Source organism: Lonchura striata, chromosome Z (genome assembly GCF_050655825.1).
Source record: "Lonchura striata isolate lonStrDom1 chromosome Z, ASM5065582v1, whole genome shotgun sequence".
Lineage (NCBI taxonomy): Eukaryota > Metazoa > Chordata > Aves > Passeriformes > Estrildidae > Lonchura > Lonchura striata.
In genome coordinates, this window is record NC_140740.1 from 87,099,329 (window position 1) to 87,117,529 (window position 18,201).

At 44.5% G+C, this 18,201-nt stretch overlaps 1 protein-coding gene across 14 annotated transcripts in view; it reads left to right on the forward strand.

Moving 5' to 3' along the window:
* Positions 1–18,201, forward strand: part of LOC110478594 (NEDD4 like E3 ubiquitin protein ligase) — a 78,502-nt gene that overhangs the window by 24,742 nt on the left and 35,559 nt on the right. For 5 of the 14 annotated variants that reach the window (XM_021545351.3, XM_021545352.3, XM_021545354.3 and 2 more), the window contains exons 3-5: positions 7,136–7,217; positions 10,722–10,760; positions 12,056–12,109. In XM_021545351.3, the coding sequence (XP_021401026.2) occupies positions 7,136–7,217; positions 10,722–10,760; positions 12,056–12,109 (175 nt within the window). Of the gene's footprint in view, positions 1–2,430; positions 2,626–7,135; positions 7,218–10,721; positions 10,761–12,055; positions 12,110–12,148; positions 16,370–18,201 lie in introns of those variants that run through there. The other 9 variants (XM_085567153.1, XM_085567154.1, XM_085567159.1 and 6 more) reach the window with 8 other exon arrangements.

An 18,201-nucleotide genomic window follows, 5' to 3' on the forward strand; every position in this document is an offset into this window, starting at 1 on the left:
ATTGTCAGGGAGCTGTGCTTCCAATGGCATAGGAGTTAGTTTTGGGTTGCCTCTGTGTTTATTGCTTTTACCTGTTCTTTCCTGAAAAGCCCTTTTTCTGGTTTGATTTTGTGTGTCCAGGATCCATGATGGAGCTGAGCTCTAGGCTGTTGGTAGGATTGTAAGTCATGCTGTATGCTCCTTTTGTGAGCAAGGCTGCTTGAAATGTGGCTGAATTCTTTATTCGTGTGTCCTGTCGCTGTGGTTTGTGATGGGAGGAGAGCACATGTGGCTGTGGCTTTGCGGGTGACGAAGATGGCAGATGTTTACCCTGTACCTGTTCTTTTAAGACTGCTATCACTTTTCTAGTCCACTTTGAGTTATGGTATATCTGGTTTTAGCTATTGGAAAAACTGTGGTGATAGCTGTACCCCTGGAGCTATCTCCCCCAGCATGTGTACTGCCTTGGAACTGGATTGGCTAACAGCCTGTTCCCCTTCTCCTACTGATGGCTCCCCCATGAGCAGAGAGAAATCCGTTGACGGGAGTTGCTTTCATAAATTAATCAAACTATTAAAAAATAATCTGGCTCTTGAATGCCTCTTCAGCACTTGCATGTGTGCCAGAGGGAGAGTGCTGTGTACGTCCTGGCCGAGGGAGGCCCTGGAGGTGGAACAGACCTGCGACTGAATTCCCAGAGCCACTTGACTACAGGGCAGTTACTCAAGTAGGGGAGAGTTCATACTCTGTTGCTTTTTCCTTTTTCTAGCTGATTTGCAATGGAAGTTTGTCCAGTGTAGTGAAAACGAAATGTTATTAACAGTGTGGGAAGGGAAAGAAACCAGCTAGCACCATGGCTTTTGCTTTCTCTGTGGAATGAAGTGTGCTGCCATAAGAGCCGTGGGGCTCGGGGAGCGGCCGTGGGGCTCAAGGAGCGGCCGTGGGGCTCGGGGAGCGGCCGTGGGGCTCGGGGAGCGGCCGTGGGGCTCAAGGAGCGGCCGTGGGGCTCGGGGAGCGGCCGTGGGGCTCAAGGAGCGGCCGTGGGGCTCGGGGAGCGGCCGTGGGGCTCGGGGAGCGGCCGTGGGGCTCGGGGAGCGGCCGTGGGGCTCGGGGAGCGGCCGTGGGGCTCAAGGAGCGGCCGTGGGGCTCGGGGAGCGGCCGTGGGGCTCGGGGAGCGGCCGGGGCAGTCGCTGAGATGGGCGCAGTCGCTGCTGGCTGCAGAGCCAGCTGTGTGTGCCTGCCTGGGAAGGAGGCCGTGTCTGCAGGCGTGGCCAGTGTAGGAGAGGTGCTGGCACAGGGAGAGATGAAAGGCTGCTCAGCAGGAGTATGCTGGATAATCGATAGTTTTATTTGCGAAACCGTAATGTTGACGCTCATACAGGTGTGTGAACTGACTATTGGGCTGCAGGGTGGGGTGCAGCGTATCGGTGTGCCCTTTACATCGGCGCAGGTGTTTGATCTGCCCGGGGCCGGCGAGCCCGGGGCCGTGCCTGGCAGCAGAGGGCACCCGAGAGTTTCCGCAGCGTCCGCCGCGAGCCGGTACCTGATGGCTTCCGACCGAATTAGGCGGTCCCGTTTTGCACCAAAATCAGCAGCTTTTTACCCATCTCTACAGGGTATGGTCTTTAGGATGCACTGGGTATATATTTCAGGAGCTTTACATGGAGAAATGCTGCTTTTTCGAGAATGTGGTCTTGCTACTTAGTAAGAGGACTTTGTAATAATTACTGACAGTTAAAATGTCATAGTGAACAATAATTCTCATCAGATAATTGCTTAGTGGAAAATTTCCTTTGTACAAATACAGAAACATAAAGTGTTTCTTGTTACTTGAAAAAAGGAAGCTTCTATATTCAGCTCTTCAACTTTTCCTGCCTGCCATCTACTGTGATCTGTGAGTTTACCTGAATCTGGTATCTTTAAAAAAAAAAGAGGCATGACAGTAAAATCACCTAAGGAAAATATTTTGGTTTTAAATATTTAAGGAAGAACTACTGTGCTGAGCTTTTCTCTTCCAAAAGCCAGGTGTCATAGAGTTCTCTCTCCTTGTCCACCCCCGCTGGATTTTGGAACTTGTTAAGATATTTTGGGAGTGTGAAATGGCATAGGAAGATCTATGCATACATCAGTCCCTTAGCTCCAAGGGCTGATGTATGCATATTCTGTTAAGAGTATTCATTTAACCCTTGCAAAAAAAAAAAAAAAAATGGCCTCAGGGAGGGGAAAAAACCCATATTTACACTTCCATCTGTTTTGGAAGATTAAAATATTCTTTATGCTCTGGGAGACTTCCAAGAGAGCAAGAATACAAAAGGAATCCATCTCATTACCCTTTATTAGAACATAACATGGTAAAGGAAGGTGGAGACACTGGAGGTGGGGTTTGAGGTATAATTTTTAACTCCTTTTTTCACCCACAGGCACTTCTTCGCAGCTGTCTGTGATGTGAGTCATTATCTCTAGCAGCTCTTCGGTAAAGCCTTGCTGCACTTCTTTTAGAGTCAGAAGTGTGAGCCTTTCTTTGCAAAATAAAACGCTAGAAGGGAAATCAGAGGTTTGTACAATGACTCTGGGGTATGGAGGAATGAGATTTTGGGATGCTTAGGCACAATGGATTGCAAGTTTGGCTTTGCGATGAAGGGTAAGGTAAGGTTGTTTTCTTTTCAGAAGCTGATGTTCCTTTATCCTCGTGTGATTGGACACTTTGTGTCACAGGATATGAGACTTGCATGGCAGTGAGGTTAAAATCTTCCTTCGCTTTGAGAAAAACTCTTAATGGGTGTTATTCAGTACAGGCAGAAAGATGAAACCCAGAAGGCTTGTGCTAAAATAAAACCAGGGAGCAAACACAGCCAGTGTGCTCTGGAGCATTCCTTGTAATTAATTGCTGTGTATCTTATTGTACTTCTCCTTACTGTGCAGGAGTGGGGAAAGTCACTGGGGGAGTGGTTATTGGGATAAAATGACAGCGACTGTAAGGGGTTCTGCCTTACAACGTTGTTTTTACTGCTCTCCATAAAACTTGGTTAGAAGTATCTCATTAGAATTCTTATCTTCTTTGATGATGCATGTTTTGGGAACTTGTTTCCCTCATTTCTTTGGATCTAAAAGTGACTAAGCAAAATATTGGAATTAAAAAAAAAATTTTGGAATTTTTTAAGCTCCACTAAGTGCATGCACAGACGGAGTTTCTCTTAAGTGTGTTTAAATGATTCTGAAAAAATATTTCCAGGTTCATGGAATTTCCTCTTGCCAAGCATAACCTGCTTTTCAGCCCAGATGTTAACTGGTATCCAAGGGCTCCCATAATTTTGTGGAGAGTTACTGAGATGAATGTTTTTGAAGACAGTGTATGTTACTGATCTGAATTTGTAAGTGGTGTTCTTGAGGGCATGTTGTGTGTAAAAGCACATTCCCTTAGCAGAGCCCGCAGTGTGCAGATTTACTGGAGTGTCCGTGCGGAGCAGAGCTGAGTACTGGGCACGTCTGCCTCCCTACCTGGCCACTGGTGGAAGGATCCCCACTGCAGGCAAACCCAGAGCCCTCAGGCATCCCAGGCCTGTGGGGAGGAGGTGCTCTCAGGTCTTCCCTGGTCTTGACAGAAACCTGAAGGTGGTCATTTTGGGGCTGTTGAAACATTCAGCTTGTCTCACTTAGGAGTACGAGGAGGCACGTCCTTAAGGGCTCAATGAGGATGTTGTTCTATGTGTGCCTGTGCTGAGGAGCGTGCAGGTAGATTGGATGGAGTGAGGCTGGATGAAGTTTAACCGATAGCCAAATAGTGGTCCCCTCAAGACCAGGGAAAGAATCAGATTGGGACGTGGCTTTGAGGAAGAGACTTCTCTTCCTTCATGTCAGTGTGCTGGTATTTCTGCAGCTGGAATTACAGGAGCTATTGATCAGTTCTTTCAGATATGTGAGGCAGAAAAGGTGCAGCACAAAGGGAATGGTTCTGTATTTCTTACGGAAGCAAAATTATCTTTGTGCAAGACTGTTCCAAAGAAAACTAGTCGGGCTATTTTGAAATGCAAAGTTTGCTTGCATGTGACAAGCCTGGCATTCACGCACTTGCATAACAAGTGTTACTAAATTTTATATGTGGGGAGGAGGTTTCAGCTTTTAAAATAAAAATAGAGCCATGTAGGCCTTAGCACTTCCATTGTTCTTTCACATATGCCTGTGCTCTCCACCCCCTTCTTTTAGAGCTTAAAATAAGTAAATAATACATCATGTCACTGGCAGAAGCTAGTTTGAGACTTGCTTTCAAAACTGTTTCAAAAGTATAGAGCAAATGCGATTTCAGACTCAAATGAACAAATGGGACACTGTTCATGGGCCCACCAGTTTCACACTGCTCTAAAGTAATGTGATTTTTAAAGGAGGCAAACCCAGTACTTTTCCTTCAGGTGACCTCTGCAGTAAGTTTTCCTAGCAAGGTGCAGAACTGTTAGTTCTGTAAGTCAGATACATGATGTTATCCATGTAGTTTGTTGGGGGGTTTTTTTGTGCTCTCAGCATGTGTCTCATTTATTATTGTCTTCTGTCACCTGAATCATCATGATTTCCTTCCTTTAACACATCTGCAGACACTGCTGTGACACAGGAATCTGGTATTTTACTCCTTGTCTTCATGTCCGTTTTGTTCCAGTTTGTGGATAAGTTTTCCAGTGACTTTTAAAAGACCAGATGCTGTATTTCACTCCTTTGAAAGTTTTACTCAATTTTACTGGTTTTCCTGTTTTTGTCTAACAGAACTTCTGTGTTGGTACTGATTTTCCCTTGCAAAGATGCCGCGTTTATCTGGAATACTTGCTGTTAGCTGGATTTCCGGGGTGCAGTTAACCACTGTAAAGTTCCCTCAGTGTTTCTACTGCTGCTTTGACATGTAGTGTCTGTTCTCTGGGCTCCCAATTACTTTGTTTTGCTGTTGTAGTTATATTCTTAATTGGGGTTCTGCCTTCTTCCATTCTTTGCCTATTCTCTGATTCCTTCACCAGATTGTTCAAATACAATGTGTGCTCCCCAGGAAGTCTCAGCTGGTGTGTTATTTTCCTCTGTACTTGTTTCATTTCCCTGGTAGCTGTATGGATCCCAGGAGCACCGGCTGTGTTACCTGCGGGGCAGCCACAGAGCCACAGAGCAGGATCCAGACCCCTGCGTTTCACCTGGAGCTGCTCAGTTAGTGGCACTTGCAAACTAGACTGTTCATTTGGTTGTTGGAATCTGAGCCTGATAAGTACTAAGTTTCTTAAAAGCTTTACAATGCTTTTTATTTACTGGCTTTTAAACATAAGAATTTTAATACTAATCAGGTGCATTCTGGTCACTGAGAGCTCCTGTAACTGCAGTGTGAACAACTGTCTGACTCTGTGGATGACCTCTGTGTTCCCCATGGCCTGTTGGGGCTGGGAAGGGACCTCTGTATCCCTCATGGCCCATTGCCTTCAGCTGGAACCCCTTCTGTGCTGTGTTCCCGTGTAAGCTCTGTGCAGAGCTGCTCGGCTGCTGGGGGTGGGCAATCTGGGGTGCAGAGCAAGTGGCCGTGGTGCAGGGCTGTGTGAGACAGTTCCACCTGGGGCAGTGTCAGCTTTCCTTGGTCTCCAGTCTCCCTCCAGCTACGTGTTCGTTCTAGGTAAACAAACTCAGGTAAGTAAACAGTCTCAGTTATCCAATCATTTGGGTAAACTCCAGCTTCACCTTCAGGACCAGGAGCTTGGCTGCGCAGTCAGTCTGACTTACGCTGTCCCACTTCTACAGCAGGCAGAGATGTCAGAAGTCTGTTCAGTAAAGGCAAAATTTCCTTACTGAATTTTGTAATAAACTTGATTATTCTCCAGTTATCTAAAATAGAAATAGATTTTAAAAATAATCTTTGCCACTGTGCCACAGTCTTCATTTTCTCTAGGCAGAAGATTCATCCAGGGTATTTTAGCACTAAAAAATTGCAGTATGTCTAAGGATTCCTGAAAAGAGCATTGCCCAAGTATGGATCGATAACCCAAATCTGAGAGGATAATTGTAATATTAGCAGGGTACATCAGGCAATTCAAAGCAGCACCAGCATTTCTTTATAATCACAATGATGCTTTGTTTTCTTCTAAACCTTGGTGCTTAATGCTAAACTTAATTGCAGATTAAGTAGATACATTTATGTGCATCTACTGATAGAAAATCAAACAAGATGTCTTGTATATTCTTGTTTCCACCTTTGTGGCATTTTATATTCGATACATGGAACATCCAGTATAATGAACACGCAAGCGCTGATTGTTCTTATAGTGGTAGTGTCACAAAATAGTTCCTTACAATCAACAAGTGTCAGCATTTGAATGATGTGGTTGGTAAATCTGAGTGTCTGGTGGTGTTGTGAGTGTCTCTTGATGCTTTCAAGAAACCTTGGGTCATCATCCAGCAGAGTGTGCTGCAGCCTTGAGAGGGAGCACCAGAGCAGGTCAGGGTCCTGGATTTACTCAGGCATCCTTTCCCCCTTCACGCAGAGCCTCTGCTTGGGTTCCGCCTCCTGACACTGTACCTGTGTGAAGTTCATCTGTTCCTGCAGGATGCTCTTTCTCCTAGTTTAGAGCACAGAACCATGGAATGGTTTGTGTTGGAAGGGGCCTTAAAGACCATCCAGTTCCACCCTCTGCTGTGGGCAGGAGCAGCTTCTACTAGAGCAGGTTGCTCTCTGCCCTGTCTGAATCAGTGCTGATACTGTGCGGCTCAGTTTTATGGTTCAAAACAATTATAACCACTGCTTCAAAGTTATTCCTGTTGCACTTCCTGTCAGCCTCCAGGGGTTAGGTGCAGCCAGTCTCTCCCAAACCCCACAGCTCCCATTTTTCCCTGCCTGCTTTTAATGGAGTGCCACGGGCATACTTGTGGGCAGGAGCTGTGTGAGAGCAGGCAGTTCTTGTCCCCAGCAGGGACAGAGCTGCAGGGAATGCTTTCTGCTGTTACGGGCAGGGTTGGACTGAGCACATTCAAACACTCATTTCAATGTGTCAGTAGCTTACTAGAGTTCTGAGCTTTCCCTGAAGAGAATTCCACTAGGAGTGTTTGGAGGTGCTGTTGTTACCCAGTTAAATGAAAATTTTCTTCTGCAATGTTCTTTGGCTGTACAACTGTAGGCCATTAAATCTGATGTCTTTTTTTGCAGTGACCCGTATGTGAAACTTTCCTTGTATGTAGCAGATGAGAACAGAGAACTTGCTCTTGTGCAGACAAAAACTATCAAAAAGGTACGTACAAGCTCTTTCTAATTCCTGGCTTTGGAAGGATTAAGAACACTGGAACACAATTGTATAACATAATGCAGCACTAATTAAAATCGTTACATACATGTCTAGCAACTGGATAATGCAGTTGTCTCCTAACCAAAATCTGGGAACAAGTGCCTGCACCTCAGTGTGTCTGGCCTGGAGACAGCACCTAATGTTGCATATTGTTCACTAAAGCTTGGCTGCACCACTCACAGATTCTTTTTTCAAATTCATATTTCTGTCAAAGACACGGTGGAAATAAAGGACTGAGAAATTGTGCTTTAATTATCATTTATCTGACTTTTAGCAAAAATGATAGTTCTGTTCAGAATTTCCATTTTCAAAATATTTTTATAATGTGGGAATTTAAAACAACTGGATGACAGAAGATATGCTGTAAGAAAAGCTTGGGATTTCTTACATTTTTAATTAGAACCAAAATTGAGTTTTATTTAATTTTTCAATTTTAGTTCATGCAAACAAAATGCCACCAGGGGATAGTTGTCATTACCAGTACCCTAAGATTTTGTAAGGATATTGTTTTTTATTTTACTGGTATTGGTAAGAGAGATAGGTATTCATTACTGGTATTGGCAGAGAGGAAAGTAGTCATAAGCTGTATGAAAAGTAAGTGGAAATAATGACTTGTCATTTTTTTATGGAGATATTTAGAACCAACAGGGATTCACTTGAAATCATGGCTGCAAAACAGAATAGTGGGGAGAATTTTGTTATTGAAAACACGAACTGGAATGACACGGTTCTAAAATCAGGACATTGGGTGATATGAGAAAGCCACCGTGGAATCCTAGTGGTGTGGTGGTGTGGAAGATCCAAGCAGAACTTGTTCCAGAACCAGGGCATGTTTGATGTGGAAAAGGAATTTTTCAAAGACTTCCTGGTTAGCCATTAGTGCTTGTTTCATTCCCAGGACTCCACCTGCCTTTTTTCACTGTCAATTAAAACCCAGACATTCTCAGTCATTTCTGTAATAGTGGTATTAACTCATCTGTTGGAAAGTTCTAGTTGGTAATTTCTGCTTTGAATTGTTAAATTTCATCTCAAGGTAGAGTTCTCCCTGTGCAAGTTGCAATCATCTCTCTCTTTTGTAAATAGAGAGATGATTGCATTATTACCTTATCTCAAATTTGAATTAAAATCATTAAAAAAATACCCCAAGTACAGTTGATCTGAGGAATGACTGACAGTTACCTCCTTCAGCTCTGTAACTGTGTTAACCTTTCACAAGTTTCTCATTTTTCTCCTCATTTTTTGTTCCTCATTTGAATGGGTAACTTTGTGCAGCACTGCCTTGCAGGAGTGCTTCTTGGACAGCAGAAGGAACTGCAGTGTCCCCTTTTCGTTCTCCTTTCCGTGTCCTGTGCCGTTGTCTGATCTGCACAGCTGGACTGTGCTTCTGGAAGTGCTTCGTTACAGCCAAAATGCACATTGTTTTCTTACTCTGAAAAAATAAAGTTACCAGAAGAATGTCAGCTATATATGGCATGACCTACCTAGGTTAAATTTCTGAGATTTTTTTTGTTTCAATTTATCTCCCTCCATAGGTTAATCCAGCTGTAAGGTTTGATTGATGCTTTGTACTTCTTTTTGGAGCTGTATTTGGAATGCCCTGCTGGAAAGGTTCTCTCTGAAGTAGGGAAAGCTGGATTTGCTGTTTGCTGGCTTTGATCCTGTAATGTGGTCAGTGTGTTCTTTAAATACCTGCTAGAATTTAAAAGTTCACATGCAGATTATCCAGTTTCTTCAATTTCTTCACCTTGACTGCGCTGAGCTCCGAAGACTTCTACCTTTCTCATATGGAATATTAAAAATAGTTTTCCATCTCTGAGAATGCCCAGTCTCCCCATTGAGCTCCAGTGTTCAGGAGCATCACTTCTCTCCATGTCTTCCTTTTCTGTGTATGATTAAATGAAAACCCTTTTTTAAATACCCGAGGAAGGTCTAGCTCAGCTTGACTCCTGGCAGTCCTTTATGTGTGCTGCGCTTGCCCTTTTTAGGATGTAGCTCTTTGAGGTTGAGTTTTTGTTACTGTTTCCTTGCTCACATCCTGTATGGAGCTATTCCTGCAGTTCTTCTTTGCTGGCACTCAGATAAGTTTGCACTTTCTGACTCTGCCCACTAAGAGTGGGACCTGTAAAGGTGGAACAGTTTTCCAGGTGAGTTACCAGGCATTTACCAAAGACTCTGCTGCCTCATCCATCAGATTTCCCTGAATTGTGTGGTTAAGCAGCATTAGGAATGAATGGATTATCAAGTGGGCAGTAGTGCCCTCAAAACCCGTGTTAAACCAGTGCTTTGTTTGGTAAATTGTACATACCCTCTCTTGGCAGCAGCAATAGCATTTGATGAATACAAGTGTTTAAAATGTAACTTTTCCTTAATGTAATGTAAATTTTCCTTACTGCTTCATTTTATTTTTTACTGAATACATTGTGCTCCTTCAGGGAAAAAAGCTGAAAGTTTCTCTGCTCCCACAAGCCCATCATTGATTCACCTGCCCTTTACAGTGGTCTGTTCCTTCAAGGAGTACTTCCTGCTCTGCCATGAGGTCCTCTATTCCCATTTTGTAGTGAGATGCAGTGTAGTCAGCTCCCATATCCTGCCTGTGAGGAATCTATTGGATCTATAGCAAGGAGTAAGATAAACAGCCAAGATTCCCCATCTCTGCTAGAACAGAATTGTCGTGGGTGTAAAGCCAATTTCTCCTGTCAGCTCTGCCCGTAGATCTCTGCTGTGTGAGAGCGTGAGGGAATGGTTTGGCATGAGCACAAAATCATTGGGCGTATTGTCCAATTGTTTTTATACTTACTCAAGCTTGAATTGCCCAAATTACTGTTTGTACTTCTCATCTCTTTTGTGTCAATTAATTATGTCATGTTTGAGCTCACTTCAGCTGGCAATATGTATGAACGTTTATTCTGTGCATTTTAGTCAGGTTGTTAAAATTAAAATCCTTGGGCTGGGAGAACATTGGAAGAGTATCTTACCTGTTCCCAGGAATAACCTTTTCTTTTGGTTTTACTTTTGGTTTTTTTGGGGTGGTTTTATTTATTTTTTTATTTTTTCTGTTTATTTCACAGTATAAATCTGAGAATATTCTTGGAGCCCTAAAGTTGCTTTTGTGATTAAAAAATACTTTTTTTCTCATCTGGGTTTAAATGAATCTTGAGAATGAAATGTTCTTCAGATTTTATTTCTATAGGTTCTCAATGATTTGTCTTTTAATCATCAAATTCTATTTATATTTAATGTCTATTTTAGGGTCATCTGACTCACATATCCTCTCACATTTGGTTTACTCAATAGAGAATCTCTAGATGGCAATGTATTTTTCAATTTCTTTTATTACATGCTTTTCTTTCTCTTTTATTTCCCTAGAAAACTGTCACTTGCATGTATGTTGTTATAATTGCACACCAGAAAACATTTACATTAGATGTAAATATAGTTACTTTTTTACAGACGCTGAACCCTAAATGGAATGAAGAGTTTTACTTCAGAGTAAGTTTCTCTTTATTTGTGGTCATTATTAGAACGTGTACAGCTAATGTTATTTTCTATTTGTTTGTATGTTTACTCCAGAGACCTGCTTGCCCTGATGTACTTGCTGTTGTGTTTCTGAGGGGATGGAATGCTCAGCAGGAATTGGCTTGCAGGTTCCTTAGAAACTGTTTCCCAACCTGCAATTATATAATTGTGAAGGGCAGTCACTTTGCTACTCGGTTGCATACAACGTTCTTCCAAGGAATAGTTGACTTGTGACCTGTAGCTGTGACAAAAGCGGGTCAGGTAGGATTGCAGGGGTTTCAAACATTACCCTCGAGCAGTGCCTGAGGGCTGGTGTGGCAGACGGGAGCTCTGGGACAGCAGTGCCACCAGTGGAATGTTCCATGCACAGGCCTCACTGCCGTGGGGAGTGCTTACTGGGACACCTGCACCAAACAGCTTTTCTGGGGTTTGCAGCTGAGTAATACAGATCTAGAGTCTTAGGAAAAGGGAGTGCACAACCCTGCTGCAAAACCTCTGGTGTAGTTCACAAATGCTCTGTTAAAACATCTTGAGTGTCCTCAGCAATAACGGGACCTGTAAAGTAATTTAGACACTATTTTGTGTGTCACAGTTCTCTGATTTTCTCAAAACTGGGAAGTCCATCTCCAGCCCACAGAATTGTTGTATACTATTTCTAAATTTTCTTAATTCAATATGCTGGTCGTAGTAACCCAGCTTGTAAAGCTTCTCTGAAAAAATATATCAACTGGATCAAATGCTATAAAACTTGCTTAATAGCAGCTGTTTTGTCTTTCTGACAGAGTTCTTTTTATGTTTGATTTTGACCTTTTAAATGTTGGCAGTCTTTCTGCTTCAGTTTAAGTAAATAATTTTCTGGAGGTATATTTGCTGTTCAGGTGTTGGGGAGATTTCTGCTGGTTGTTCCAAGGATGTGAGTAATAAATGGGCTAGAGATGATGAGCAATGGACAGTCAGAAACATATCTGAAGGTGAAATTCTGAAGGAAATGCAGCAAAATTCTTGCTCCTCATAAATCAGTCAGGGAGCCTTGATATTCTGTCCAGCCTGGGACTAGGGTCCTCTGCCATGGGAATGCAGGTAAAAGCTTTCATGTCAACTGCCATGCTCTTCCCAGTTGCAGTAAGGTTCTGGTGCTCCAGTTCAAGTAAAGATTTACATCAGACCTGTTAGTCCTGTCCTGTTTGCCTTGATTGCTGCCTGAGCTAGTACCCAGGTTGTTATTGTCCAGCTACTGAACTTGCAGTGACATTTGGATTTTCTCACAGGTAAACCCAACTAACCATCGGCTGCTGTTCGAGGTGTTTGATGAAAACAGACTGGTGAGTGCTTGTCTTGGTTATGTTCTGCTAATCACGAGGCTCCGTGTGCCCCAGCTGATAGAAATACAACACAGCTCAAAGGTGTCTTCGGACGGTTGTTTCAGTGAGCGTGCCAAGAAACACAAATAGAGGTGTAAAAACCATTTGAGTCTGGGACTGAAAGGGCACTAAAGTAGTGCCTTTCTGAGTCGGACCAAGATGGTCCTCCTCACCCTCACTCTGGCCTTCTCAGGCCTCTCCACTTCAAACCAATAAAGTCCTGACCTTTTCAGTTGCTGATAAAGGAACTGCTTTATCATTTTAGTGTCCCTTTCCAGTCCTTTAGTGCTTCTGCATCTTGCCTGGGGAGGTGGTTACCAGAGCTGCATCTTATGCGCACAGTGCATGCGTGAAGGTTTAAGGTCATGGCAGAATGGTGGGTTTCATCTCTGCCTCACAACGCTCACATGTTGTTAGTGGTTTCGTCTTTCCCTGCCTTTGGCTGATGCAGTAGCTTTTCAGGAGGAGGCTTTCACCATCTGACTGCTGCTAGCTTCTGGAATAGTTTTATCCGTGGGAAAAGTGTCAGTATCCCTCTGTACATCTGGGGTTAAACGTGCCAGTGCGGTGGCACACTGGTGGATGGCTCTTGGGGGTTTGCCTTTTGAACATTGTAACACCAGCTCTGTTCATGAGATCAGGAATTCACATTTTCTGGGCTGGAGAAACTTGTTTGCTTGCTGAAGATAAAAAAAGACTGTAAAAGCATCTGTCTTCAACAAATAGGTTCTTTCCTTCTATCTTCCTCATAAATAAAGAGCAAAGGAAACCACAGAAGCTGTAATCTGGGGAGAAAAAGGACTGCTGAATGACTGGATCTTTTCTCAGGAGGAAGTAAATTGGTGAACCGGTGGCACTGTGCCTCTACAGTGGCTGACCAGGAGCATATTTATTTTGTATATAATGGTTATAATGCCCACTTGCACTATTAAAACTGCCATGCGCCATTGGAATGCGAAGGTGCCACAGGAACAGGGAGGTGGGTTAGAGAAAAAGCTTCTATGCATTGACAGCTGGGAAATTACAGGTTTGGGATACTTATTTCAGACATACTGCTTTGGATTTTCGAGTTTGGGTGTGCAATACCAGCCGTACTGTAGCAGTTTTAGCACTTTTTATTGTTGAACCAATTTGTATGTATTCTCCTTCTGTTCTGCCTCCAAACTCAGTCTGTCCTTGGCCTTGGAACTTCCTGGCCAAAGCAGCACCTGGGGTTAGGAAGCATGGCTTTCCTTGCAGGAGGTCTGTGGCAAGCTGACTGCTTCGGGGGGTTTGGAATAGCAAGTTTCTATCAGGTTGTGTTTATAGAATGAGGAGACGCTGAACTGATACTTTTGGCTTTACTCTCACATACTTATTGTCAATATTTAAATGGCTTTTGTTGGAAGGACTTTGTTTCTTCTTGTTCCCAAATTACCAAAGCACACTCTGTCTTTGCAGGTGTCTTTGCCTTTCTCTTCCCCAGTCTCAACAGAGTAAATGTGATGCAGCCTCCTTTTGGATGCAGAGACCGTGTTATTGAGTAACATGTTTTAGCTGAAAAAAAAGATAAAATAATACCAACACCTGTGCTTCTATGATGCAATCTCCAGGACCATTGCTGTGTGGAAGCTGTTCACATTTTTGTTGCGTTTCATAATCCACATAAAAAATTGTGGGATTGTGCTGGTTGCTGGCAGTTTGATCAATTTGAGCTGCCGTTGCTCTTGGGATTGGTAATTTTGTGGCTTTTGAAAGCAAGCTGCTTGTAGGCAGAGTTCAGATGTCTCAGCAGAGGACTGACCCGCCACATACAGGTTTTCAGAGCTGTTGACAAGATTTAGGCTTTCTAGTTCTCGCAGGGAGCAGCTGTCCAGGCCCTGAGATGGAGCTGCCTTCTGGTTAACCAGAGTTTTTCTGGTATGTGCTAAGAAGTGCGAGTGCCCTCAGGGCACTGAGTATCTTTGTTGTAGCAGAGCTGATTTAAGGTGGTTGGTGCATGTTCTAGTGTATCCTGTCTGCCTGTCCTTCTCCTGAGCTCTTCTGGCTCTCGGAGTGTAACTGTACTCTGTGCTGGCAGTGCCACGCGTGGTGGCATTGCTGACTCCCTCGCTGGAGGCCAGCCAGGAGCAGGCAGTTCTGTGCAGGGGCTGGGACAAATCAGTGCAAACAGACATGCAACACCCAGCTCTGCTTTTCCCTCACCTGTACTGCCTGGCAGATCTGGAAAAGGAGCTTTCTGACTTGCTGTCCTGCACATTTCTACTGCTTTTACTGTGTGAGAGATCTTTGCCATACGTATGATTGCTTTGTTGGTAATTTGTAGTTGCTCAAAGGGAACTGCAGGTTATATTGCTGCTGGGGCTTTTTAAAGTCAAAAGTTTGTTGCTTAATTTTGTTATGAGCACGGTTAAAATTTTAAGTGTAACCATGTTGTATTTATTCCTGTTCTGCCATGACAGCTCAGAGCTGTAACACACTAAAATGTTGTGCTTGAAAGAATTTTCCTCATTTGCATGTGGTGTTGATTTAAGCTTTTAACACAAAATGGAAGCATTTTGTTGTAGTTAGAGTTTTCTGCAAGTGCTTTCTCCCAAGTGTGCCCTGCGAATCTGATGTGGTTTAGATTTATAGCAGTGCCGAGTGTATTCGCTGCCTCAGTCAGCTGCGAGAGCTCTCCCTCTGGGGCCGCTCCTCCCTGATGGAAAAGGAGCAGCTGGGAAGGTGCTGTTTCAGGCTCTTGCTGGCATTAAAAAAAAAAAAAAAAAAAAAAAAAAAGGAAAAAACAAACTCCTCACACACTTACATTGGAGAGGGGGAACCAGGCCACGTGACTCCCACCATCCTACCCTATGTCACCGTGTGTGTAGGAGCGCTGACTGCTCCTGCCCAATCATGCCTGGAATGCTGCTTGCCACTTGGGCTATTTCTGCTATCTGTCGCTCCCAGGGCTGCAGTGCTAACCGATTGGCAGATGGGACACTTTTTCCTGGAGTTTATGTCTTTGGTTTTTAACTTCTGGCAGTGCCTGAATTGTTGCCGTTCTCCCTCTCCTTTTCTCCTCTCTGTAAAATCATGGCCCATCGGCTGCGGTTTCATTTTGGCTCTGGGAGAAGCAACACAGCCCCCGAATCGGAGAACCTTGCCCGGGAGAGAGAAGATGACTTTTTCATGGCATTCCACACCTTGCCAAGAAGAAGCAGCCCTCACGCGTTCTCGCGGCATGGACCGGATTACGGCGGCGACGGAGATTTGCACGAAGTGGGCTCCTTGAAAAGGAGCACATCCATGTTTATCCCGCAGCTGCTGAACGGCATCGACGCGCGTCCCACCAGGAGCTCGTCCATGCAGATCTCGCTCCAGCGCAAAGCTGCCGACGGCTGCGCCGACGAGTGCGCGGCCCCGGAGCCTCCGGAGGAGACGCTGCCCTGGAAAGTCTCAGACTTCAGGGAGCCTTATGCATCCCCTGTTGAAAAGCGCTCTTCTCCGAGCGCTCTGCAGGTGACTCCTGAAGGTTCTTCACCCGGGCTGACGGAAGAGTTGGGGCAGCAGACAGATGGAACTGTTTGCTGTAACCGTAGAATGTTCTGTAGTACTAATTCTCAGAGTGAGGAGGCTCTGCTGACTGCCCAACGACAAGAAGCGAGTGAAGCGGCTTCAGGTGTAAACATAAGCGGCGTGAGGATTCAGCATCGCGCCTCAAGTGCGGAGGTTCCTCAAGTTACTCTACTTCCCTTTGGTCCTGACGCTCCAAATAGCACTCCCACCTCTGAGCCCCGGCGCTGGTCCTTGCAGCATGTGCCAGATCTGTCAGCAAATTCAGGGAAAAAGTTCTTTGTTCTCCAGTTACAGCAGCCACAGACAAGCAGTACGGGCGCAGAAGGTGGCAGTAACTTTGGCTTTACCGGAACAAAAGGGGACAGGTTGGTCAGGTACCCTCGGATACGGCTGGAAAGGAGTACTTCCTACCCTGTCCAGCCACCAGCAGAAGGAATTAGCCCCACAGGTGATGGGCTGAATTCGGAGCTGCCTGGAAACAGCAGGAACAGGGCAGAAATACCTCGAAGTGATTCAGTAGAGCGGATGCCTCAAGGGCAGGGATGCTTGTTTAAAATCAGACCAGATCAAAACATGAGGCAGCAGCACTTCAGGATTCTTGTCACGCGTGGGCCGGAAGAACAAAGTCAGGCTGTTGGTAAGGAGGGTCGTGGCACCCCTGGTCCTACGGCAGCCGGCACCGCAGTAAGTATGATGGGCGTGCTGTGCTGTGCTGGTAAAACACGGATTGCCTTACAAAGGCTGCCACACTGGAGCCAACTGCAGCACTTCCATTGTTAGCACTGGAATGTTCTGCGTTTCTTTGGAGCAGGCCACAAATTGTCTTTATTTCTAATCTAATGTAACTTCGCTCTTCGTTATGATTACATCCAGTGTAATATTTTCAGCTCTTACTGTCACGTGTTTCTTAATTCACATTAATTCCAGCTGTTACGTCAGCTGGAAAGATTTTTTAAAATCAGAGCATTCAAATAGCAAATTAAATGTTTCTGTTAGTTTAGTTGGCTGAGGCCTTGCTGCGTAGAGAACTCTTTGTGCACTCTGGTTTTAAAAACAAATACTTTGTCACTTTCTAAGTGTAATGGACACACGTGGACCTCTGCACACTTCTAAAATGTGTATTGTAATGAAATAGTTGCTAAGACTGTGGGAATCTTAGAGTAAGTTTAATCAAAGTACTGGCTTAGTTAAGGTACCAAGAAGTCTGGGGAAAAATAATATTTATTAGTAATTTCTTATACTAATCTTAGAGTAATTTTTCTTTCTTCCTTCTGGAAGTGAAAAACATGTCATGCCTTTTGTATGCTGCAAGTCCTGATCCAAGTCCAAGTGCAAGTGGTTTGACACAACTCAGTAAACAGTCTGTTTGGATTTGCCTTGATTTGGTGTTAGGATGGCAAAATTAATCTTCTGGGTTTGCTTTGTTACAGCAGGCGAGGATTGATGGCTGATGTTTTTCAGCCGCTTTTCCAAAGCCTAAAGTAGGAGCAAACTGAAGGGTTTAGATTAGTCATTTGCTTAAATTGCTTTGCTGTGCAATCCAACACGGCCCACTCAAGTTCCCAGCTCAGGGATGCTCTATTTAGCATTGCGAGCTCTGGCTCCAGCTGTGGCACGGTTGCTGAGGAGATTTCAGGCTCCATGGCTCCTGTGCTCCCAGGCTCTGAAATGCAGCACAGGGACAGCTGCTCCCTGCAGCAAGGCCAGGAGTGACTCTGCAGCTTTCCCATGGAAAAGCTTATGGACTCGGTGTTTTTCCAACCTTCTTTGGAGCTCTTGAAAGCGTGAAATAGAAAGAAATCCCTCCCTGGTACAGGTTTGGTTCCAGGACATGTAAAGGAGCAGAAAAAAAGTATGTCTTATTTTCCCTTTCCTCTTTGTTATCCCTTGCTCCATTCCAAGATCTGTTGTTCATGGAGACCCACTGCAGCCAGTTCCCTAAGTAGCTGTGGGGTGTCAGACCTAGCACAGAGGCAGCAGAGGTTTGCAGAGATGTGCCCTGGGGTCTGTGCAACAGTTCTCATTTTCCTAAAGGATCTCCTCTCAAAGTCCCTGTTTTCATCCCCCCTGTAGTAACAATTCCCACCCCAAAGACTTGCTTCAGTAGTCCCAGAGGAGAACGAGGAAATCTGTTCCTCTGTGCTCTTGGTTTGAGTTACCGTGTTGAATGGATTGAGGCAGCTGTGCAGCATGGCAGGCACAGAGGTGCCCAGCCCACATGGCACTGCATCCTGCAGGGCAGAAACTCTCAAAGGAAAACTGAAACTTAAGCCTTTTTTGTGGTGTTTCTCATCTTTGTAGTAAATCCCGAAATACTGTGGGTAGAGGTGATGGACTGGGCAGGATGCCATGGGAAGTGTGGGGGATGGAAGAGTTTTGTTGCGAGTTTTGTTGCATTTTTTGACCACAGAATATTACTTGTTAAGGCGCCATTTTTAATCTGTCCCACAGAAGTTTGGCAGATCTGCGATGTGAGTAAGGGAGTGCCTGAAATATCTGATCTCTTGAGCTGAGGG